We start from the raw sequence: 24,840 nt of genomic DNA, 5'->3' as shown, positions 1-24,840 counted from the left end.
ATGTTTTTGAAAGAAGAGAGCGAGCACCCCTGACCCCCCCCCCATCCCTTTTTATTTTATTTTATTTTATTTTATTTTATTTTATTTTTATTTTTATTTATGTTTTTATTTTATTTTATTTATTTTTTGGTCCGGTCAGATATTATATGATCTTACCATGAATGTCTGTGCTGACTGTCTGTGCTGACAATAAATAAAAAATAAGTTCATAAAAAATAAATAAGGAGGTGATGTAATGGTTTGGTTTTGCCAACAGTAAAAGTGAAGAATGTCAGCAACACCAAAATGACCCTTAACTATTTTAATTATACACGATAAATATGAAGTTTCAATCACGTCCTGCAATTAAATAGTCCTATCTCCTCAACTCAGACATGTTTAACACGTAAAAACACTCTTTGCTTTGAATATAAATGAGTCCCAGTCCCAGTTTGTGGGCCTCATATTAGCACTCCGGTCACAGAGGAAACCCTCACAGTTTTTCTAAAAAAAGAAGGTTGTTTAAAAACACTTACCGTTGTTCTTAAAGTAGGCCTATTTCTAAAATCCTCAAATATTCTTCCAACCATCTGGGTGAAAAAATGAATAACTATAGAATCTACCTCTGTGACCCAATATATATATATATATATATTATATATATATATATATATAATACCTTTTACTCTACTACACATTTGTTTTGCAGCTATAGTTACTATTTTATTTAAATAACTAGTGAAATTATCAATTAAAACTAAAAATCATATATTAGAGACATGTTTTTTTTTTATTTTTATGAATAGAGATTTGTGTACCATAACTTTGTTTTTCTTCTTCCCGCTCCCATTATTCTTCATCTCACGACCCCTCAGATTCATGTTGTGACCCTTTGGAGGGGCCCAACCCCTACGTTGGGAACCATCACGTCTCAGTCTATAGCTCCAACTTGAACAGCTGATGACTTATGCTCATGGCACTTTTTTTGCTTTTACTTTGAATACTTTAGCTTTAATTGTAAGGAGTAGTTTTACATTGTGATATTGGTACTTTTATTTAGGTAAAGGACCTGAGTAGGCTACTTCCACCACTTAGTGGAAGTGCAAGTATAGCCTACTTGTAATAAATGTATTGAGGAACAGACTACTTGAGTAAATGTAGGCTACTTTAGCCACCACTGTTTACTGTTAGCTAATGCTAGTAGTAGAGTGAATTGGGATTGCAGGTGTATTAAAGTGCCTTGAGTGATTGTCGTGCCCATCATATTATGTGTAGGCGTGGTTTTTATCCCTAAACTGCGGAAACAGGCTGACTTACTCCAAAAAGCTGGCAGCAGCAGCAACAGCAGCAGCACATAGCCTGGACCAGCACTGACAACAGAGCAGCGTACATTAGACGTACTAGTGTCCACACAACACTGAGGAGATGGGGGACAAAACGGGGACCAGGTAAGAGAATCATCCAGTTGGCTAATGTGTGCTGTCACGGGATGGAAATAGAAGACGTAGGCTATACGTTCCGTTAACTCGTGAGGAGAAAAAAGGGAAGTATCCAAGCTCCTTTTAAAAAAAAAAAAAAGAAAAAAAAGACAAATGAAACCTCTGCTGTTTATCGCCGAAATAGCCAAACGTGTAGCCTATGTGTGAAAGACACTACGAAATTCGAACCAGATTCACACGACTCTTTCGCTTCGCCATGGATTTTGGAGGACTGGAATTTGATTTTTTTCCCTTTTAAATATATCAATATTCCAACGGCACCGATCATAAAAGTAATGCCGAATTGAAGAGTGGATGCTCACTGAAGTTTACATTCTTGTCCTGTCATGTATGCAGCTGTTGCGTTTGACTACAAACAAGGCCGCGTCAAATTGCCTTAAAATGTATACATTTTGGAAAGGAGTCTGGCGTAACTTCCTCATATGAGAAAACGAGGCGTATTGGGGGGTGTTGAGTATGCTTGAGCACTAGCAGTAGGGAATGTAGCCGCAGACGTTGCCTCTCAGTAAGCTAATAATCGTTTATACTTTGACGTGGATGATTATTCAAGTCACATAGGCCTATAGGTACAGTAGGCTATAATCCAATATAGACAGAAGTCAAACTTTGTTTAACCCGACAGGTGTTTGGCAGGCAGCACTTTTATTTACCGTGGAGGCTATTGGTTTTTTCAAGGTGCATATTAACTTAACATCCAGTTGCATAACGGTACATTGTAACTCTCAGAATTGGCTGATAAAGTAGCTTCTCTTCTACAGTGTTGAAGTACAGTTGAAGTCAGCGGCGGCAAACGTGCGGAGGCAGACCGACTTATTTCTGTGTCTTGTCTGCATTTTTCAATGCAAAGGTCTCAATATAAAAACGACGATTACATGAGAGACAGATAGTGGAGATAAAGGAGAATTTGACAGATTTGGTGACGGTGGCTATAGCAGCCCACCACTAGGAGTCGCCAAAGACACCAACAGGCTACTCCAATCACAGGGGCTTTAAAGCAGGGGTGTTAACCTCAGTTTCACTAAGGGCCACACTGGAAAATGAGAATCACACCAAGGGCCAGACATGTATAGTTTATTGACATGCTTTTATTTAATCGAAAAATTCAAATATTTTTGATCTCATTATAAGGCCTTCTCACTTACAGTTTGCAGGCTTTTTCCCAGTGGTGTAGTCTAATGTATTTTAGCGGGTATACTGTACTATATGGATCAGACTGGACATATCAAAGTGGGGGGTCTGGGTGACCTCCCCCAGGGAAAATTTTGAGCGTCACAGACTTCATTTCCTGCAATCTGATAGACTTTTTTTGCACCAACTTATGGTAGATATACCTTTTTATTTAGCCTATGCGAAGGAAAACACAGATGGCAATTCAAAATATATCAAAAATATAATGGAAAGTATGTTGTTACGTGTCATTGTGCATTTTTAAGTGGGTATATGGAAATCCTGGGGCTTTCTTAGTGGGTATACCTGCGTATCACGTAGACTACACCACTGGTTTTTCCTGCGTAGAGGAATTTCTGGCGCCCACCCCCCAAGAAGTTACCAAAATGATAACAATTGAAAATAAAAATAGCAATTCAAATCCTCTCTAAATGTGCTTTAAGAGGAATTTACCAAACAACCGTAAAACAAGCAGAACAGAAACTTGAATATGAGCGCTAATCTCAGATTTATTCTCCAGAGTCAGGCTGTACCAGCAATTAGGCCTATTTGTTTAACCACTTTTGTTAATTGGGGTTTTATTTACTCAAGTATAATACACAGTTTATCAAATCGTCAGAAATAACAGGCGAATGCATGTGTAGATTTCTGTCAAATAAGATAACACAGACTCATTGCTTTTACTGTACGCAGACCGATCGTGCTTACTGTAGTGTGTAGTCACCCCCAAAGGCCTATTCTGAGTCAGGAAAAAACCCTGGTTCGTTTTACATGAAAGCCCTAAAAAAGTCCTTAGCCATCATAGAATTTAGCAAATCAGGCAAAACAATGATTGCGTTTTGATAAGTAGGCTAGCACTTAGCCAACTCACTGCAAACTCACTAGTTGTGTGGGAATTTCTGAGTCTCAAAGTCAGGAAATCTGCCAAATTGTGCTTTTGAATGTGTCGCGTAATTGCAGTTTGAAAAACAGTTTCCCATGTTTTTGGGGCCTTGAGTTTGACACATTGCTTTTAAAGGATAGTTTCACAAATCTTCAAGTCTGTGAAAAACAATAATCAAGTGCTAACATGTACTGTGAAAGACGTTTTGCTTGCTGTGATTATTCCTCCTGTTCATACTGGCCATTACATTCATTTTTTTACATACAAAAAGCTGAAATTGTGAATTATGAATAGTTACGATTTAGTGGATAATTACAGACTGTCCAAAGCTTAGTCAGGATACTGTTTTCAAACCATTTCATTTTTCAAATGCTAAATAAAATTGAATAAAACAACCAAAATTCCTGATCCTTCACTTGCAAAGAGGGTTGTATAGAGCCATCGATGTTGTTTATGGGCAATTTGCTTGAACAAAACCCAAATTTCTGACGTAGAAACCTTGAAAACAAGTCAGATTTGACCCTTGGATGACAGGAGGGTTAAATTACATGGAATTAGTTTTTGATCTCTTTAGCACAGAGCATTGATAATAGCTTATTTATGGGGGAGTTTTGTGCTGAATGATCACTCATTGTGTTTAGAATAGGGAAGGGTTAGGTTGTGGAAAAATTGCGACATTTTGGAGGCCTGGCTGTTGGATCATTTCCAAACCTTTCAAATCGCTTAACATTTGGTTATTTAGTTTTCATTTTAATTCCACTTGTGGCTAGAACAGCCAGTTTATAGCAGCTAGTTTTGTCAAACTAAGAGCGTAAGAGTGTGAACATTTAAATGACATTGTGGGTTACTTTGGCGGGGATATATCCTGTCCTCAGTGCTGACCTCAGTAGTTTTATTATGATGACATCACGTTTTTGGGCCTTTTTAGGATAAGGGGTTGACAGGAAGGGGTTCACACGTCCCGTGTTAAGGAAGTAATGGAAGTTTTCGTTGGTAATCAGGATGTTTATTTTGTTCTTTGCCCCTGTTTTCTTTCCTCAGAATGTTAAAGGCAGCACATTCCTGGACGTGCACCATGATAATGTTCTTAAAAGTGCAGCAGTGTGCAAAAACTTTAAGCTGACATGGCCTCAATAGTCTTGACAACAGCTCTGCTTGTAGGCCAGAAAGAATCTTCTCAAGTGGCAGATTAGTCTCAACAGTGGGTCACAAAATACTTTTTCTGGCATATACACCACTGGCGCACAGTATTCACTGTCCACATTTCCTGGAATACTTCACCCACTTCCTGTTTAGTTTAAGTACAGACACTCTGCTCTTTTCTCTTTGCTTTGCTTTTGACACGCCTGTGTGTTAGCTAAATGGAAAACAACTTGACAAGGTCTCAATGGTCAGCAAACTCTGAATCCCCCAAACTCTGGAAAGCTGAACAAAACAACTGATTTGACTTAACTGGGTCTTGCTGGACTAATGATAATGCAAATATTAAATATAAGAGTAAAACTGTACCCTGTAACCCCTAATGTTCTTGTTTTTAATAATCGTTCAAGTCTAAAAATGTAATATTTGTGTATGCACAAAGAACCAAGGCAATTTCCTTGTAAGTGGTACTTACTTGGCAATGAATCCTTTTCTGATTCTGATGTAGTTGTGGTGTGGGTGACATTGTTTACACACTTGTCTGTGTACTGAAAACGTACCTAAATTGGGGACTGACCATTGGTCTGAAGGCCCATTATTCCGAAACCCGAATAGTTCTAAAAATGTCCTGGAACGGAAGCACATAGTCCGACAGCCTGTTATCCTGAAAACCAAAAAGCCCACTGCTCCGAAAGCCTGTTGCTCCTAAAATACACATTGGAGTTGGAGGTTAGTGACTGCCGGCCTTACTATTTTCCAAACACCCTTAACGTATTGCTTAATTTAACAGATAATGCATAATCATATCAAATGACTTTGTATGACTCCTGAAAGACTTTTCAGCTGATATTTAACTTCAGCTCTTTTGTGAACTAAGTTATAATAACGGGCCGTCCAACTATTACGTCTTTGGAATAATGGGCTGTTTGACCAATGGCATGGCAACATTGCTGCAAAGATTAATCGATTACGTGTCAACTATTTCATCAATTACCAACTTTGTTGATAATCCAATAATCAGTTTGAGTTTGAAAAAAGATCTGATTCCTGAATATGTTCTAGTTTCTTCTCTCCTCTGACAGTAAACAGAATATATGTTTGAGTTGTGGACAAAACAAGCTTTGGGAAACACTGATCGACATTATTCACCATTTTCTGTCATTTTATAGAGCAAACAATAATCGACAAATTAAGCGACAATGATGCTAATCATTAGTGCCACATGGCACCCAAAAGTTTACCTAAGATGAGTTCCTCAGGGCTCGATTCTTGGGCCTCCTCTGTTGCTCCCACGAAGCTCCGATTTTGCAAAACAACACCAACACTTACCCCAGTTATGCAGATTACACTCCAGTGTTTAGCTTTTAGTGTATTTCCTTTTTACATGTTCGAAATAAAGCATTCATTCATTCAAATGTACGTACAGCTTTTATTTTTAAATTTTTTTTTTCTAAATTATTATTTCATGAAGCGAAGCCTGCAAGCTGGCTTACTCTTCTCACTGCAAAATACAGTCTATCCAACACTCTTTTGATCATGCCGGTGTTCTCACTGTATGCCACACTGTTTACCTGTAAGCTATGCTGTCACCTGCTGCTCATGTAGCATGGGGGCAGCTGTGGCTCAGGTGGTAGTGCGGTCGTCCAAGTGTCCTTAAACCCCATTTTCTCCCGATGCTGCGCCATTGGTGTGCAAATGTGTGTATCCGATGAGCAGGTGGCAACTTGTACGGCAGCCATGGCCACCAGTGTGTGAATGTGTGTTAACGGTTCCTGTACTATGTTAAAGCGCTTTGAGTAGTCGTTAAGACTAGAAAAGCGTGATATAAATACAGTCCATTTACATTTGGAAAGACCCACCGCTATCCAGCTGCCACCTGTAAGCTCTGAGTGTGCATTCTCCTGGGCAGTTATTATCATCACGAGGTCAGAGCCTAGACGCCAAATATTAATGCTGTGCATATTCTACATTCACTTAATCCATTTCATGGGAGCTTGCAGACTGTTATTTTAGTTTTATTCCTTCCCATTGTCTTTTTAAATTTAGTTTGTAATGATTTATGTAAAGCATGTTGAGTTGCCTTTTATGTTTGAATGGTCCCATACAAGTAATCTTGTCTTGCCTTACAACACAGATTGATGATATCTAACACGGTAAGAGAATCAGAGGGTGGAGATTTCCTTAAAATGAGTTTGGAATAGTTCCTCAAGTGTGTTTCTCTAAAAACATGTCCGTTTAATGCCATTGTTCTTTGTCGAGTGCTTTTGCAGTTTTTCATTGTGATGATTGATGTCTCAGGATCGGGAATGTTCCATGCTGTGTACTGTAATCTAATCAGGCCCACATGGTCATAGACAGGCCTCTGCTCTGTTCTGCTGCACATACAGAGAGTATGAGAGTAAATGTCATGCACGATCCGTTTTGAGACACGGTGTAAGACTCCGGTAAATATTTAGTTGTAGTTTATCGTGACCTTCCTGTCCTACAGTTCATTGTACTGCCAACCATCACTGCTGCTTTCTAACTGCTCACTTTGTGTTTATATGAAGGACAGGAAATTATTATACTGTGCTGCGAGTGTGTATTGGAGTGTAATGACATCCACAGTTTCTATACTCGCAGCTTGTTATATAGACCCTCTGACTAATCAGGCCTTATTGTTTCCCTTGTTTACTGTGAAACGCAGGCAACGCTACATGGACAGATATTGTCCGTGTATTGATCATGTCACTGGCGTCAGTGAACTGTAGCTTTTAGCAAATCTAGTGTGGTGGCAATGTTCGCAGTATTGGCCAGAGTGAGTGTTCATGTTTTTGGTTAGAAATGGGGAGGTTTGGGGGCATCCTTGGGGCTTGGAGGTTAGGACCATAGACTGTATGTAAAGATGAATGCGTCTCCACCATGGATGTATTTTTTTTTACTGGATACTGGATCCCAAAATGGCACTAATTCAGTTCAAAGGATTGGCTCGCCGGGTGCATATGGCAAAAAGTTTCTAAGCTTTCGGGGTTTACTTACCTGATATGCAGCCCAGTTAATATGGACAGTAGTGTTTCTCCCGCTGGTCCTGGGAGAATGTAGTGATGTCACTGATGTTTGTGTAGAGGGATGTTTTTTTGTTTTTTTTTCAAATATAAAAAGTCCATTGATTTAAAAATTCAGAATAGAAAGTTTAAGATGTCCTGGCAGCAGTTTAAAAGTTTTACAGACAGCTCTATTACAATGGTGGTGGCCTATGGGGAAAATCGTTTTTGGGCCACGTGGGGGATTTTTCGTTGCAATACCGCGAGTGGTCACTGGACAGAATTGGCTGCAAGGCTGAGCGCTGTACCTGGGGGTCTGATCTCCACTTCCTCCCACTGTACAAAAGTAAAGCCAAAATATCCGGTAAATCATGACGTTTCAACTCGTCAGCATGATAACAACTACCTAAAATGACAGAAACTTATCTTTGGGGAAAAATGTATTTGACGTGTACTTCTGACGCTGCCAGATGTTTTGGTATTACTTTTAGTCTAGTCTATATTCACGACGTTCCACTTCCGGGATTGTTCAGGTGCTGCAGGAAATTCCACCGGATGTCCCTCATTTAAGCCTGATGTCCGTCCCCTTCCTCTTTCTTTGTGTTGCCTTTCTAAACTCTGGTGGATTTCTGAGGACTATGGTTAACTGCTCCTCAGATCTCTGCAGGGTAAATCCAGACAGCTAGCTAGACTATCTAGATGACGTATACCATCCACATGCATTGATCACATTTACACTAATGCTGTAGAACTGTGCTCAAAAACTGTATCGGTTCCCATAGGATTTAGTGTTCATAATCTAGTAGCAATATCCAGGAAAGTCAAAGTTCCAAAGGCAGGGCCTAAAGTAGTGTTTAAGAGATCATACAAGCAATTCTGCTGTGAGTCGTATGTGGATGATGTTAAAAATATTTGTTGGTCTGATGTGAGTAAGATGACGGACCCAGATGCTGCAGTTGAAGTATTCATGAAACTGCTGCTTTGACAGTTAGAACTGTTAGTGCCCTTTGGATTGATGAGGAATTGAAAAAATGCATGGTTGATAGAGATGAGGCCAAACGAGTGGCAAAAAGCTCTGGATGTACATCTGATTGGCAAACATATTGTGAAATACGGAACTATGTGACTAAAATGAACAAAAAGAAGAAGAAATTGTATTATGAAAGTAAAATAAATAATGTAAAGTATGATGGAAAAAAACTCTGGAGTACCTTAAATGATATCATGGGCAGAAAGAGTAACTCAACTCTATCTTTCATTGAGTCAGACGGGTCTTTCATTACTAAACCCTTTGAAATTGCTAATCATTTGAATGATCATTTGTATTGGCAAAGTGTGTAAATTAAGGCAGGAAATGCCAACAACAAGTTGTAATCCATCATATTCATGTATAACAGACCAAATAATGAAAGACAAGAACTGTATTTTTGAATTGTGCAAAGTGAGTATAGAACTAGGTGGAGAAAAATATTGTTGTCCATCAATAATGAAAAACCACCTGGTATTGACAACTTGGATGGAAAATTACTGAGGATGGTTGCTGACCAAATTGCCACTCTTATATGTCACTTTTTCAATTTAAGCCTTTACTAGCGTTTTTCCTCAAATTTGGAAATAAGCTAAAGTTATTCCTTTGCTCAAGCTAGCTAGGGCTGCCTTCAACGGCACTAACAGCCGACCTATTAGTTTGTTGCCTGTTCTTAGCAAACTATTGGAAAAAACTGTATTTGACCAGATACAGAGCTACTTTTCTGTTAACAGTTTGACAAGCAAGTATCAGCACGCTTAAAGGGAACATGCACTGCACTTACACAAATGACGGATGATTGGTTAAAGGAAATTGATCAGAGGAATATTGTGGGAGCAGTACTGTCAGACTTCAGTGCTGCCTTTGATGTTATTGATCACAAATTATTATTGGAAAAGCTTGTATGTTATGGTTTTGCACCATCTGCTTTATCATGGATAGAAAATTATGTATCCTACAGAACGCAAAGAGTTTTCTTTAATGGAAGCTTTTCTGACACAAAACATTTAGTGTGTGGAATTCCACAAGGAAGTTCGCTCATCTCTTTATTATTTTCAATTTTTATTAACGCTCTTCCACTTGCCTTTAAAACAGCTTATGTGTCCATGTATGCAGATGATACAACAATATACATGTGTGCACCTACTATTAATGAAATAACTGCAACACTCAACAAAGAGTTGCAGATAGCACTAGAATGGGTTACTAACAATAGACTATTCCTAAACATGTCAAAGACTAAAAGCATTGTATTTGGTACAAAACATTCCTTGAGCTCTAGGCCTCGGTTGAATTTGATGTTGAATAATGTAGCTGTTGAACAAGTAGAGGAAACAAAGCTTCTTGGTGTTTTCTTAGATTGTAAACTATTGTGGACAAGACATATAGATTCTCTTGTTGGAAAGATGGGGAGGAATATTTCTGTTATAAAAAGATGCTCGCCTTTTTTTTAACACCACACCTAACCAAACAAGTTCTGCACACTCTAGTTTTATCACATCTTGACTATTTCCCAATGATATGGTCAAGTGCTGCAAAGAAAGATCTAGGAAAACTGCCTAGAGCCCGAACACAATCAATGCAACGTACAGTATTGTATCGAGGGATGGTTGCTTGGAACTCACTTCCAGCAGAGATTGCCAAAGGGCCTAATATATCAAGTTTTAAAAAAACAAGTAAAGGATCATCTAAGGGCCCTAAGACTGTAAGACTGTAACCATATTTTTGTACTTAGTTTATGTATAGGAGTATTGATATGTAAACGAAGATGTTGTAAGATTTAATTTTTACTATGTTCTGTGTTTATGTATTTAATGTGATGATATATATTATTATCAGCATACATGGAAAGGAATATGTATATCTGCAAGGAAAAGAATACTAGCTATACTGCTTTTTTATTGTTCTGTGTGGACCCCAGGAAGAGTAGCTGATGTTCTGCATCAGCTAATGGGGATCCTAATAAAATAAAATAAAATAAAATAAAATCTGTTCAAAATTTCTTTTGAACTTTTGAACGTACACTTGTTCCACCAGAACAAGTTCCTTCCCGAGGCTATTTTGCAGAGGCACCGTGGCTCCGTCCAGAGCTTAGCACCGCCCAAGACGATTGTGATTGGTTTAAAGAAATGCCAATAAACCAGAGCATGTTTTTCTCCCATCCCAGAATGCCGTGTGGACTAGCCAGACCTTCCTCTGCAGCGCTGTGGAGGAAGGTCTGGCAATACGAGACTACTTTTAGTCTATGCATCAACCCCTGGTTAGGACGCACACCAAATTGCACCATTCTCCGTGCAGCAGAACCACGTAGTCTTCCTCCTTCTAAACCAGACGCCTACTTTGCCCATAATGCAGTTTGATCGGACATCTAAGTCGGTTATACTAGTGGATACATAAACGCGCCAGTCTAGGGTTGCAAAAGTTCGGCAAATTTATTGAACTTTTAAAAGTTAAGCTCTGGAATTTTGCATCATTTTAATTATTAAAATCATACATTTTGATATTGGATTTATTTGTTGGGGAAATACAAATTAAAAGCATATCTAGGTCTTGCGGCATGTTTTGGTTAAAAGTATGCCCATTTTACATGTAATTGAATTGTAACGTGCACTGCATTCAGCAGCGCACTCTTCCATGACATGTACAGATCATTTGACAACATTCTGTAAAAAAGGAATTCAGCTTGGATAGTGAAGATGAGGCATCAGAGACTCTCCGTGGGATCATATCTATGAGATACTTTATTTTTTGGAGAGAAGTCTTTTTTTTATTTATTTGTTAAGGGGAGTCAACTCATTTTTAATTTTAAAGGTCCCATGGCATGAAGATTTCACTTTATGAGGTTTTTTAACATTAATATGAGTTCCCCCAGCCTGCCTATGGTCCTCCAGTGGCTAGAAATGGCGATAGGTGTAAACCGAGCCCTGGGTATCCTGCTCTGCCTTTGAGAAAATGAAAGCTCAGATGGGCCGATCTGGAATTATGAGGTCAGAAGGGGGGAGGTTACCTCCCCTTTCTCTGCTTTGCCCACCCAGAGAATTTGGCCCGCCCATGAGAGAGAGAGAGACGACATGGCTTGAAAACAAGCGAAGCATGGCAGTTGGTCAAGGCCACACCCCCACCCTCCACCTTGCCCCCCCTCTCTCCTCCTCAATAGCATTTAAAGCTACAGACACAGAAATGGCACATACTAAGGAAAGCTCATTGTGGGACTGGCTCTAGTGGCTGAAATTCTGCACCAAGGCTGAATTTCGGGAAAGAGACTTCAGATACAGTATTAGGGGACCACTAAGTTCTATATAAAAGAGACTTCAGATACAGTATTAGGGGACCACTAAGGCCTATATAAAAGACTTCAGATACAGTATTAGGGGACCACTAAGGCCTATATAAAAGACTTCAGATACAGTATTAGGGGACCACTAAGGCCTATATAAAAGAGACTTCAGATACAGTATTAGGGGGACCACTAAGGCCTATATAAAAGAGACTTCAGATACAGTATTAGGGGACCACTAAGGTCTATATAAAAGACTTCAGATACAGTATTAGGGGACCACTAAGTTCTATATAAAAGAGACTTCAGATACAGTATTAGGGGACCACTAAGGCCTATATAAAAGACTTCAGATACAGTATTAGGGGACCACTAAGGTCTATATAAAAGAGACTTCAGATACAGCAGCATGTCATAGGACCTTTAAAGTTCAACTTTAAATTGTTGATTTTTCTTCTTTTTTTCTATCCGAAAGGTTTACAATTATGTCTGCTTATGATATGGTTAAAGATGTATTTCTATCTGCATAATAGTACATGGTATTTATCAGCAAACAACTCCTATATTTCCACTTTACGCTCGTTAATTCCCGTTAATTCCCTTGGAAAGTTTCAACCTTGAATATTCCCATTCCATTTTGCAGCCCTACACCTGACTGGAAGTAAAGTCACAAGGCATGGCAAATGTCCTAAAAGGAGAAATAAAGCAAAAGTCTCAAACTAGGCTACTGTGAGATCTGAAAGAACCAATACCGGTGTGATCCAGCCTGGGCTGGGCAATATGTCAATATTATATCGGTATCGATGTATGAGGCTAGATATGGTCTTAAATTTTGGATATGGTAATATGTGTTGTGTTTTCCTGGTTTTAAAGGCTGCAATACAGTAAAGTGATGTCACTTTCTGAACTTACATGACTGTTCTAGCTGTTCTAGTATTTGCCTTTACCCACTTAATCATTACTGATGATTATTTATCAAAAATCTCATTGTGTAAATATTTTGTGAAAATCACCAATAGTCAACACTACAATATCGCCATCGACTGCAGCAGTTGCTTGAATATAATGTTGCGGGACATTTTCAAACTGCGCTGCATTGAATTTGTGTAGTTCAGCCATAGAACTGTACAAAACTAGAGGTTGGCCAGGTTGCTAATATGCTAGTATTAATAAATGAATCCCAACTTTGAGTTACATACACGCACTGTTAATAAAATATGCTCTCTCCCTCTTTCAACAGAGTCTTTAAGAAGTCCAGCCCCAACTGCAAGGTGGGATATACAATATGTTTGTGTGGAGGCTCTTCTCAATGTTTCTTCCTCTCTGGAACATCTCCTCTCGTGGATTACCCTAATCCCTCCGTTTCCTTTCTGTCTGTCTCCTTTCTTCCACAGGTCACAGTTTATCTAGGGAAGCGAGACTTTGTTGATCACTTAGACCACGTGGATCCAGTCGGTGAGTCCAAATGCGCACACACACACACACACACACACACTCACACTCACACTCACACTCTCTCGGAGTTAGATCAGACTTGAGCTCACAAGACTATCATTCTCATCCAGGACCATCATCATCACCACCCTCCGTATTTAAGAGTCCAATTCCCAAACATATAGTGCGCACCTATTTTATATTATAAACGTCCATTACATTCAAGCCATTGCCAACAAAGCTAATTAAGCCTGTCAGCTCCACAAAACTCTCTCTGTATTTCTCAGTGTGGCTATGTTTACAAAATGGTGTTGTCCGGCGACTTACACGCAAAGAAACTTGAGTGACGCGTCACCGCCGAGAAAGGACAACAGCAGCGTTCGGCTTCGGAGACGAAGACGACGTCGAAACTACAAGATAGTGACCTCTTCTGAAGAGTCCATCATGTTTTTTTTAAATCCTCCGTGTCCTCCTTGGCTACTAGCAACTGTGTGGAGGAGGGGGGGTGGGGGTGGCGCGAGATCACCGCAGGCTTGCATCATGTGGATGCTCCGACAGTGTTGTTGTCATTACTTAGAATTCCTCATGGGGGAGACAGAAACTACGCACTGTAGCTTTAACTGGAGACCTTACAGGAAAATGCATCATTTTTCAATTTTGAGGTTTTGGCCTATTTCAGATTAGTGGGGAAAACAAAATCCAAAATACAGATTTAGGTGTTTATTTTACGTGTGTGTGTATGTGTGTTCTAGACGGAGTGCTCCTCATAGAACCAGAGTATCTGAAAGATCGAAAAGGTAAGAAAGTTCGAAGGTAGACGCAAAGTAAGTAGGGACTTGAATGACCGGTCCACTGACCACCCGTTTAATCACTCGTCCTCCAGTGTTTGCGACTCTGACCTGTGCATTTCGTTACGGCCGGGAGGACCTGGATGTCCTGGGCCTTTCCTTCCGGAAGGATCTGTACGTCAGCACGGTCCAGGTCTTCCCTCCTGCGCAGGAGAAAAAGACGCCTCTGAGCCGGCTGCAGGAGAGGCTGCTGAAGAAGCTGGGTCAGCACGCCTACCCCTTCCACTTCACTGTAAGCCTTCTAAACGCAACAGGTGTGATCTGGTGTTGTGTTACGGAGAGACTAGGGTGCCGTTTCCACTGGGGACACTTTTCAAAAATCCCGCTTGTGTCCCCCTTCACTTTCAAATTGTGCATTTTTGACTCTATCAAATGATTGGGATTGAGCCCCCCCTAAAAAGGGTCTAAAACCGTCACTGCTAGTAAACAAAACCAACCTGCTCTTACCCAGTTCACATATGTTTAAGTGCTGTGACTTGTGGCATAAGATGAGGTACGTGTATTGTTTAGCTTTAGAGTGTTCCATATTACTGTGCACCTAGAGCTGCCATTTAGATTTCACTTTGTTTGACACGTGGCAGATCCCCCAGAACCTGCCTTGCTCAGTAACCCTCCAGCCGGGCGCAGAGGACACCGGGAAGGCGTGTGGTGTGGACTATGAGCTTCGAGCGTTCTGTGCTAAGACTGCGGAGGAGAAGATCCACCAAAGGTTTAACACATTCAGACACCAGCTACCTAACTATCACTCCTAGAGACTACACTGAAAAAAAAAAAGTTTCTTCTTTGGCATGACATTCTTTGAAACCAGCCATTAGCCAATATTGTGCACCAGTTTGGAATGCCCAGTTCTCAATCTGGGTTTCCGTGGGGTCTTAAAGGGTAACGACCCTATTTTCCTATGTTTTTTGTGTAAGTGACTGATAGGAACAACAACCTTTTCAATTTGTTCCACTAAAAGTTCAGTTTTTTGCCACTGACAGGCTCAGATTATTATTCTAAGTGTCTGACAACATTATGGAAAGGATCCGTACAGAGACCTTTTTAAAACCTTTCTGTTTAACCAGAAACTGCTCTAAACCCACCAGACTCCATTTAAAAAAAAAACCCAATACTTTTAGCGTGTATAGAGCCAACATATTATCACATGTAAATCGGTAAACTATGTGTTTATTTCAACCAAATCAAGAGTCATGGTTGGAAAAGTGGAAAGACGACCCAAAACAGCTTTTCATAGTTTCATTTTGTTTCTGTCGACTTTGAATGAAGTGTGTTTTAAGATGCTAAAATGACTGTTTATTTACATGGAGTCTGGTGGGTTTAGCGAACGCAATTTTGCGGATGTTTTCCTATTTAAAAAAAGGATCTTACTATTTAACAGAAAAGTCAACCTCCTTTCCATAATGTTGTCAGACACTTAGAATATTAATCATTCATAATGGTCTTAAAAAGTCTTAAATTTGACTTAGCGAAACCTGCAGAAACCCTGTCAATGTACGGCAGTCCCTGTTACTAATACCTATGATGTTGTTGGTGTTGTGTGTGGTGTGTCATTTCCATAAATGTACATGTATATGTATGCTGTGTATGTAGGAACTCTGTGCAACTAGTGATCCGGAAGGTTCAGTACGCTCCGGAGAAGCCAGGTCCACAGCCGATGGTGGAGACCAGTCGCAGCTTCCTGATGTCCGATAGATCTCTACACCTAGAGGTCTCGCTGGATAAGGAGGTAACACACACACATTGATTTGCAATTTGATGACTGGGATATACACACACACACACACACACACACACACACACACACACACACAGACACTGCTAAGTCTCTGCCTCTCTCCAGCTGTACTACCATGGCGAGCCCATCAGTGTCAACGTCCACGTCACCAACAACTCCACCAAGACTGTGAAGAGGGTGAAGATATCGGGTAACTCCACCTGCCCTTACACACTTGCGCCCTTGTTTCAATTATTATCACTTTATCAACAACTGATCGGTGTTGTGACCAAGTCCCAAGTAAGTCTCCGCAGCCTGTGGAGGTACGTCTGGCAATGCAAGACCACTTTTTTTAAACCAAAAAACCATACATGGATTGCATTCAGCAGTCCACTTTGTTCCTTCTTGCGTGGAATTTTTAAATCCAAAAGTGATTACTTGTGGCACAGACGCAGCAATTGTGGTGATCTGGTCCGACTAATGTGGCTTCATCAGGGATATTAGATGTTACGTGTTTCCATCAGTCAAACCTTTCGTTTGACTGACGGCCAATCATCCAATCATGACAATCACATACCGGGGACTTTTTTGAGTCGTCCAGTCATGATTTACAGTTTGTGCTACTGTCGCTACATAGCCTACTTGATAGTCATCAAAAAGGTGACTCGCGTCCAACTCACGAAGTCTCAAGTCCACATCTCTGCTTGAGACGACAATGTATTGTTGTTGGAAGCAACAGTTGAAGTCAAGCATCTTGCCTCTACTGTAATCTGGATGAGGACTAAAGGATTCTCCTCTCTGCTCCTCAGTTCGTCAGTATGCTGACATCTGTCTGTTTTCCACGGCTCAGTACAAGTGTCCAGTTGCCCAGGTTGAAGCAGAGTGAGTTATTTACTATACTGTTATCCTACATTTTTATCCATGCTTCATTCCATTCTTTGATTCCTTGAAACCAATCCAGATATATAGGTATTTCTTTATTTTTTAAATACGGTAACGATATGTTGCCCGATATATAACATAAACACATAACATAAACAAAATCTTTCTTTAGAATTGTTACAAATCAACTTGTCAGTGCTCTCTGGTGAACAAAATATGGTAAGGTGACAGTTTCTAAATGCCGTCAAACCTAGTTTGGCATTTTTGCACTGCAAGTTCTTGTTCCTTAACGGCCGACATATACACAGATACTGATACATATCTGCGAGAAGCTAATATCGGCCGATATATAGCAACATGGCCGTCTAGCCCCTATGAGTATGTTGGCACTTCTCAACATTAACAAAGGGGTTCCACAGGGATCCTTTTTAGGTCCTGTTCTCTTTACAATCCCTATTAATAACTACAAGCACGTTAATAATTGTCAACTGCATTAGTATGCAGATGAGACTATTTTGTACGCAAAAGCAGACATAATTGACCATTTGAAATAAAAGCTACCAACATATGCTACCAGCTTCCTGCTGGTGCTTCTTGCTGTCTTTTGCACTTAAGAATAAACTTCCTTGCTCAAAGTCTTTTTTATTGCAAGTATGCAGTATATAGCAACAGACATAACAAATGGATCACTCTTTAACCTTCCCATTTTGCTCCTCCCTCCCTGACCTTTACCCCTCACCCCCAAACCCCAGTGATCAGGTTTCTCCCAGCTCCACCTCCTGCCAGGTCTACACTCTGACCCCCATGCTGGGTACCAACAGGGAAAAGAGAGGACTGGCCCTGGATGGGAAGCTAAAGCATGAAGACACCAACCTGGCCTCCAGCACCATGTATACACACACACACACACACACACACACACACACACACACACACACACAAGGTTTTACTTTTTATGCACAGAAGCACAAAAACCCTTCTTTTGTTGCAGAGTAAAAGAAGGGACCAACAAGGAGACGATGGGGATCCTGGTTTCCTACAGAGTCAAAGTCAAACTGGTGGTGTCTCGTGGAGGGTAGGTGAACACACTCGAGCTCTTCACAGCAATGGCTTCTGATAATGAACAAAGGATTTGCTGTTTTTCTATGGAAAGATATAGTGTGTGTGTATATATTTAAAAAAAAAAAAAAAAAAAAAGAAAAGAATAGATCTCAAATATGGGTAAACATTGGTGGCTTAGGTGTACCAGGGGCCAGATGCATCAACTGTAGATTCACAGAAAAACTATTGAGTACACAGAAAGATACACTTTTTTTTTGTGAGAATGATAAAACTGTGCAGACGAATAGTTCTGTTTTTTGATGTCACAACTATTTTGTGTGTGTGTGTGTGTGTGTGTGTGTGTGTGTAGGGATGTAGCAGTGGAACTTCCTTTCGTCCTGATGCATCCCAAACCTTTAGACCAGCCCAGCTCCCAACCACAGACAGGTAGGACACACACACTAGCTGAAAGAGAGACGGAGCAGGGACCCCCTACTACAGATATTTTAAAAAAGTTGAGTTGCGTATTAAACTGGGCCTACAATAACATGTAGGGCGGCCTAAAGCCATGCAATTCTAAAGTAATACAATAATAATTATTGAAGTATTCATATACAGTGGTGTGAAAAAAGTGTTTGCCCCCTTCCTCATTTCCTGTTCCTTTGCATGTTTGTCACACTTAAGTGTTTCGGAACATCAAACCAATTTAAACAAAAGTCAAGGACAACACAAGTAAACACAAAATGCAATTTGTAAATGAAGGTGTTTATTATTAAAGGTGAAAAAAAAATCCAAACCATCATGGCCCTGTGTGAAAAAGTGATTGCCCCCCTAAACCTAATAACTGGTTGGGCCACCCTTAGCAGCAACAACTGCAACCAAGCGTTTGCGATAACGTGCAATGAGGCTTTTACAGCGTCCTGGAGGAATTTTGGCCCACTCATCTTTGCAGAATTGTCCTAATTCAGTTACATTAGAGGGTTTTCGAGCATGAACGGCCTTTTTAAGGTCATACCACAACATCTCAATAGGATTCAGGTCAGGACTTTGGCTAGGCCACTCCAAAGTCTTCATTTAGTTTTTCTTCAGCCATTCGGTGGTGGACTTGCTGGTGTGTTTAGGATCATTGTCCTGCTGCAGAACCCAAGTTCGTTTCAGCTTGAGTACACGAACAGATGGTCGGACATTCTCCTTCAGGATCTCTTGGTAGACAGCAGAATTCATAGTTCCTTTTATCACGGCAAGTCTTCCAGGTCCTGAAGCAGCAAAACAGCCCCAGACCATCACACTACCACCACCATATTTTACAGTTGGTATAATGTTCTTTTTATGAAATGCAGTGTTCCTTCTACGCCAGATATACTTGGACACACACCTTCCAAAGAGTTCCACTTTTGTCTCATCGGTCCACAGAATGTTGTCCCAAAAGTCTTGGGGATCATCAAGATGTGTTCTGGAGAAATTGAGACGAGCTTTGATGTTCTTTTTGCTCAGCAGTGGTTTTCTCCTTGGAACTCTGCCATGCAGGCCATTTTTGCCCAGTCTTTTCCTGATGGTGGAGGCATGAACGCTGACCTTAACTGAGGCAAGTGAGGCCTGCAGTTCTTTGGACGTTGTTGTGGGGTCTTTGTGACCTCTTGGATGAGTCGTCGCTGCGCTCTTGGGGGTAATTTTGGGCGGCCCGGCCACTCCTGGGAAGGTTCACCACTGTTCCATGTCTTCGCCATTTGTGGATAATGGCTCTCACTGTGGTTCGCTGGATTCCCAAAGCTTTGGAAATGGCTTTATAACCCTTTCCAGACTGATAGATCTCAATTACTTTCTTTCTCAATTGTTCCTGAATTTCTTTGGGTCTCGGCATGATGTGTAGCTTTTAAGGATCTTCTGGTGGACCTTACTGTGTCAAGCAGCTCCTATTTAAGTGATGCCTTGATTGTGAACAGGTGTGGCAATAATCAGGCCTGGGTGTGGCTAGAGAAATTGAACTCAGGTGTGGACAACCACAGTTATAGTATGTTTTAACAAGGGGGGCAATCACTTTTTTCACACAGGGCCATGATGGTTTGGATTTTTTTTCTCCTTTAATAATAAACACCTTCATTTACAAATTGCATTTTGTGTTTACTTGTGTTGTCCTTGACTTTTGTTTAAATTGGTTTGATGTTCGAAACACTTAAGTGTGACAAACATGCAAAGGAACAGGAAATGAGGAAGGGGGCAAACACTTTTTTCACACCACTGTATGTATACATGCTGTTTTAATGTTAAACATGTAGCACAGTGAATCCTTACTGTATCTGTGGATGGCTACCTTACATACAGGCCAGTAGCCTGTCATCACATTTCCATGAAAAACAAATCACAAATAGGCCCATTTATCTTTGCTAATAATATCTTGGACTTGTGTTTATGTATATTTTCAGACATATTTAAACTTTTGGAAAAAATTCTTTTAGTAAGTGTCATTCAGGTTTTGTCATGACAAGTTATGGTTAGGGTTAGGGTTCATGTGTTGCGACAGTGTCATGTGTCATGACTGTGTCGTGACAGTGTCATGTGTCATGACTGTGTCATGACAGTGTCATGTGTTTATGACAGTGTCATGTCACTCTTATGTAGATACCTTCAAATAAAGTGTTACTAAATATTTTCTTTCCTTTTTAAATGATTAAACAATAACTTTCTCCCCCGGGCAGTAACTCTGAGGACCTTGAAGATGTCTGGATTAAAATGTAATCGTCATCTGTTCTTGTTTGTAGTTGCTCCAGAGGCTGATGCTACCGTGGATACAAACCTCATAGAGTTTGAGATGAAGTAAGTTTTTTTTCTTTATTTTTTTTTAACCTGGACCCTATTTTCCTATGATTTTGTGTCTAAGTGACTGATGGAAACAACAATCTTTACTATTTGTCCAGTATTAACCGAGATCGCTACAGTAGGCAGTCAGCAAAACAAGCTACGATGTAACTGTGTTCACAAAAAAATCACAAAAGTGCTCGTTTTGCCGCTGACAGGCTCAGATTAATATTCTAAGTGTCTGACAACATTATGGAAAGGATTTCTAAGGAGGTTGACCTTTCTGTTAAAGAGTAAGATCCTTTTTTAAACATAAAAACATCCGAGAAATTGCGTTGGCTAAACCCACCAGACTCCATGTAAATAAACATTAATTTTAGCATCGTAAAATACACTTCATTCAAAGTCGACAGAAACAAAATAAAATTATGAAAAGCCGTTTTGGGTCGTCTTTCCACTTTTTAAACCATCACAACTCTAGTTTTGGTTGAAATAAACACATAGTTTACCGATTTACATGTGAAAATATGTTTGCTCTGTGCTAAAATAATTGCTTTTTTTGGAATCTGGTGGGTTTAGTACCAGCAACCTCAGAACTGTTAAACAGAAAGGTCTCCTTCCATCCTTTCCATAATGTTGTCAGACACTTAGAATAATAATCTGAGCCTGTCAGTGGCAAAAACAGCAGGTCCTTTTGGTGGACCAAATTGACGATGCACTTTTGCCCCATAGGGTTACGTTGCAGCCCGGTCTGTGGCTGCCGGTTACACCATTCACGCTTAATACTGGACCAATTTCAAATATCAGTCACTTACACACAAAAACATGGGAAAATTACGGTGGCCGACAGGGGCAAACGCCCTGCAACTTAAGAAAACGCATACAAATAGACCAAACACAAGCAAATTAAGAAAACGACTTCATTAATTTGACAACACATGCGCAGCATTCAGCAAACACAACCAAATACACAAACGCGCTGCAAATACATAGAACACAACCAAATACACAAACGCGCTGCAAATACACAGAACACAACCAAATACACAAACGCGCTGCAAATACACACAACACAACCAAATACACAAACGCGCTGCAAATACACAGAACACAACCAAATACACAAACGCGCTGCATATACACAGAACACAACCAAATACACAAATGCGCTGCAAATACACACAACACAACCAAATACACAAACGCGCTGCAAATACACAGAACACAACCAAATACACAAACGCGCTGCAAATACACACAACACAACCAAATACACAAACGCGCTGCAAATACACAGAACACAACCAAATACACAAACGCGCTGCAAATACACAGAACACAACCAAATACACAAACGCGCTGCAAATACACAGAACACAACCAAATACATAAACGCGCTGCTGTAAATATTAAGTCTATGTTTGAGATATGTTTTCTCTCGTTTGGTCACAGGTGATACTCAATCAGCAGAGACGTCTGTAAACTCGTGGTGATAAAACATTTAAAACTGCATCAGCGTTTAACGTTGACGTTTGTTTAAGCCATATTACATCAGAGGGTTTCATTTCGAGGTCCGAAATGACTGAAGTACGCTATAGGCCTCCTCAAGTGTAATATTGTGATTACACAACCAAATAAGTGATCAATCTGTATTCATATTGTGGAGCAATTTGCTCTTGAAATACAAAATACAAAAAACAGACAGGATTTCTAGTCCCTCCCTGTTTAGTAAACCAGCCAATCTACCGTTGGATTTATCAAACTGAATAAATCACGCCCGCACATATAAACACAAAACATCTTTGCTAACGCCAACGTGTTGTAAGTAAGACATCTGCTGAAAAAGTTATTGTAGTCATGGTGCTGTTAACGTTTCACTTCCTCTGGGCCATGCAAAGTACCGAACAAAGGTACCATTGGGTACCGGAACTGAATTCCAGCTACCGGTATCGGTACCGGGAAAGAATGTGAGCGGTACCCAACCCTAAGTAATATATATATACGTTTTATCCAGGTAGATGATGACATTCCTTCTCTTTATAGTACTTCCTCTCCTGGTGATGACTTTGTGTTTGAAGACTTTGCTCGCCTGGGGCTGACGGGGATAACGTTCGACAAGGATGAGGGCGACCCCTTCTGCTAGCTCCTCCCCCTCCTCATTCGCCAGCAGGGTCAGCTGTCTGAGCGGGAGGTTACGGGACCCCTCAACCCCGGGAACCCACGGAGAAGAACTTCTAAAGACAGCCTCTTGAGTCTAACCACATGCTTTAATTGTACCATTTATTCTGTATGGGCTGCTAGATGTGTCTCTTGTTAAAAGAGCAGTCAAGAAACCAATAGTGCGCAGGGTTTCCCCCAGAAAAGTTGTTTTCGCCCGGTGGCAAGAGTTAGGGCCAGTAACAGACTGAAGGCAGCATTAATGTAGAGCCCAATAGTTTCTGTGATGACAGAATCGTAGACGGAATCAGGAAATCGAGAATAAAAAATAAAAAAAAGCTATAAGACAGATTCCAGAGAGCCCTGCATTAAGTCAGCGCTAAAAGCTAACTGGAGATTTGAAAATATGACTGTCTAAGTTTCCTACTGTTTTAAAATAAGTAAAAATATGTTAAAAAATAATTCCCAGTGGCTTAGGCCTGGTGGGGGGGGGCAACTTAGACATGGTGGGCCACCTGGCTTGCAATACGCTGGGGTAAACCCTGGTGCGTTCCGTTCACCTCGGAAGTCGGAGCTGGGAATGATGTCCCACCCGAACTAGTCTATATCCACGACGTTCCACTTCCGGGATTGGTCCGACGCTGCCGAGCAGCCGTGTTGGATTGTTGTTGTGTTTCCAACTTTGACCTCAGAAATTCCGACCTCTGAGTAGAAATGGAACGCACTATAAGTCACACTGGTTGTATGTTTGTGTAAAAACAGGAGGAGATGGTCAGTGACTCAGGCAACCGTAGTGCACAGGAGTTTAACTAAGTGAGGCTACAGTTTTAGAGATGTTCCTGCAGAAGTGCTGCTGCTGCTTGACTCTTTCATCATTCTGCTGATGTCAGTATTGTACATGCTGCTGTGATTCAGGTTTATAGAATATTAGCTTTTCAACAAAGGAATACGAGTGGTGTTTTTTTTTATATCGAGGATGGGTCAGCTGTTGTCTTTTATGGTTTCCTTTTGAGTGTTTCTTAGCCACTTTATAATGAAACAAATGAAATGCATTTTTATATCAGGAGCACAACTAGCTAGCGGGTAGAGTTACATAAACCAATATTATTTTATAGGTTTCTTTTGTATTTTGTGGAACGCATATCATTGGAACAGACCTTTTTTATTTTATTTTTTTATTTTTATGTATAGTCCCATTCACACATACTCTGCAGCCGTGAACATCAGCCGTCTGTGTAATTTTAATGAATCGATTGAGCCCATGTGTGAATAGAGCAGGTCATTGTCCCGAGGATTCACAGTGAGCGAGTGGGCGCGTTGGGGTTGGGCATCGTTTGGATTTTTACAATTCTGATTCCAATTCTGATTCCAATTCTGATTCTTCCTTTCGATTCCGGTTCTCTATTCTGATTCTTTGAGGGGTGGAGTTGAAACGGGTCACATGCCCATTTTCACAAATAAGAGGAAAGTTTTATTTTTATTCAGTGGTGGTTTGCAGGGCTTTTTCAATGTAAAATGAAGCCAGACTAGAGCGCTGCTTACTGTGCTCCTGTTGCGCATGTTAAATGGAGAAGCAGTGATCGGATTTGAAATACCATTCCAAACGATTCCAATAAAGAACCGATCCAACTGGAATCGTAATTGTTTTTAAACGATTCCAAGTAGGAATCGGTTCTCGATGCCCAATCCTAGGGCGCGTTGGCGTTTTTAATCATGCGGCTGGTGCAAAACTGGAACAAAACATCCAAGGGTCGACGAAGGGTCATTAACACGAATACGCCATGGATGTGTTATAAGAACTAGATACAGCGATCGAGGCGGAGCCCCGTTCATTCCTATGTGAGTTGCTAAGTTGCGCATGAAGCCATCATGGAGCCCAAAATGACCTTGATGATCAACGCTGCTTCCTCACTGTGCGGCCCATAGAGCAAGCGCACGGGAGACCTACTACTTCTGGCTACTTCTGGTGTACC

At 40.5% G+C, this 24,840-nt stretch overlaps 1 protein-coding gene across 2 annotated transcripts; it reads left to right on the top strand.

Moving 5' to 3' along the window:
- The first annotated feature begins 1,113 nt into the window (after positions 1-1,113).
- Positions 1,114-24,230, top strand: LOC144534412 (arrestin red cell-like). Of its 2 annotated transcripts, none has more exons than XM_078276324.1 (14): positions 1,114-1,427; positions 13,236-13,266; positions 13,390-13,450; positions 14,182-14,226; positions 14,313-14,509; positions 14,859-14,986; positions 15,868-16,003; positions 16,118-16,202; positions 16,801-16,873; positions 17,626-17,763; positions 17,865-17,948; positions 18,285-18,361; positions 20,611-20,728; positions 22,754-24,230. In XM_078276324.1, exons 1-14 carry the CDS (start codon positions 1,405-1,407, stop codon positions 22,851-22,853), a joined length of 1,296 nt encoding a protein of 431 aa, XP_078132450.1. In that variant the 5' UTR covers positions 1,114-1,404; the 3' UTR covers positions 22,854-24,230. The 2 variants fall into 2 exon arrangements, with proteins under 2 accessions (XP_078132450.1, XP_078132451.1); XM_078276325.1 differs by having other exon boundaries at positions 1,117-1,427; positions 20,674-20,728.
- The last annotated feature ends 610 nt before the right edge of the window (positions 24,231-24,840 follow it).

This window comes from Sander vitreus, chromosome 19 (genome assembly GCF_031162955.1).
Source record: "Sander vitreus isolate 19-12246 chromosome 19, sanVit1, whole genome shotgun sequence".
Classification (NCBI taxonomy): Eukaryota; Metazoa; Chordata; class Actinopteri; order Perciformes; family Percidae; genus Sander; species Sander vitreus.
This window is presented reverse-complemented; position numbering and strand designations above follow the sequence as displayed.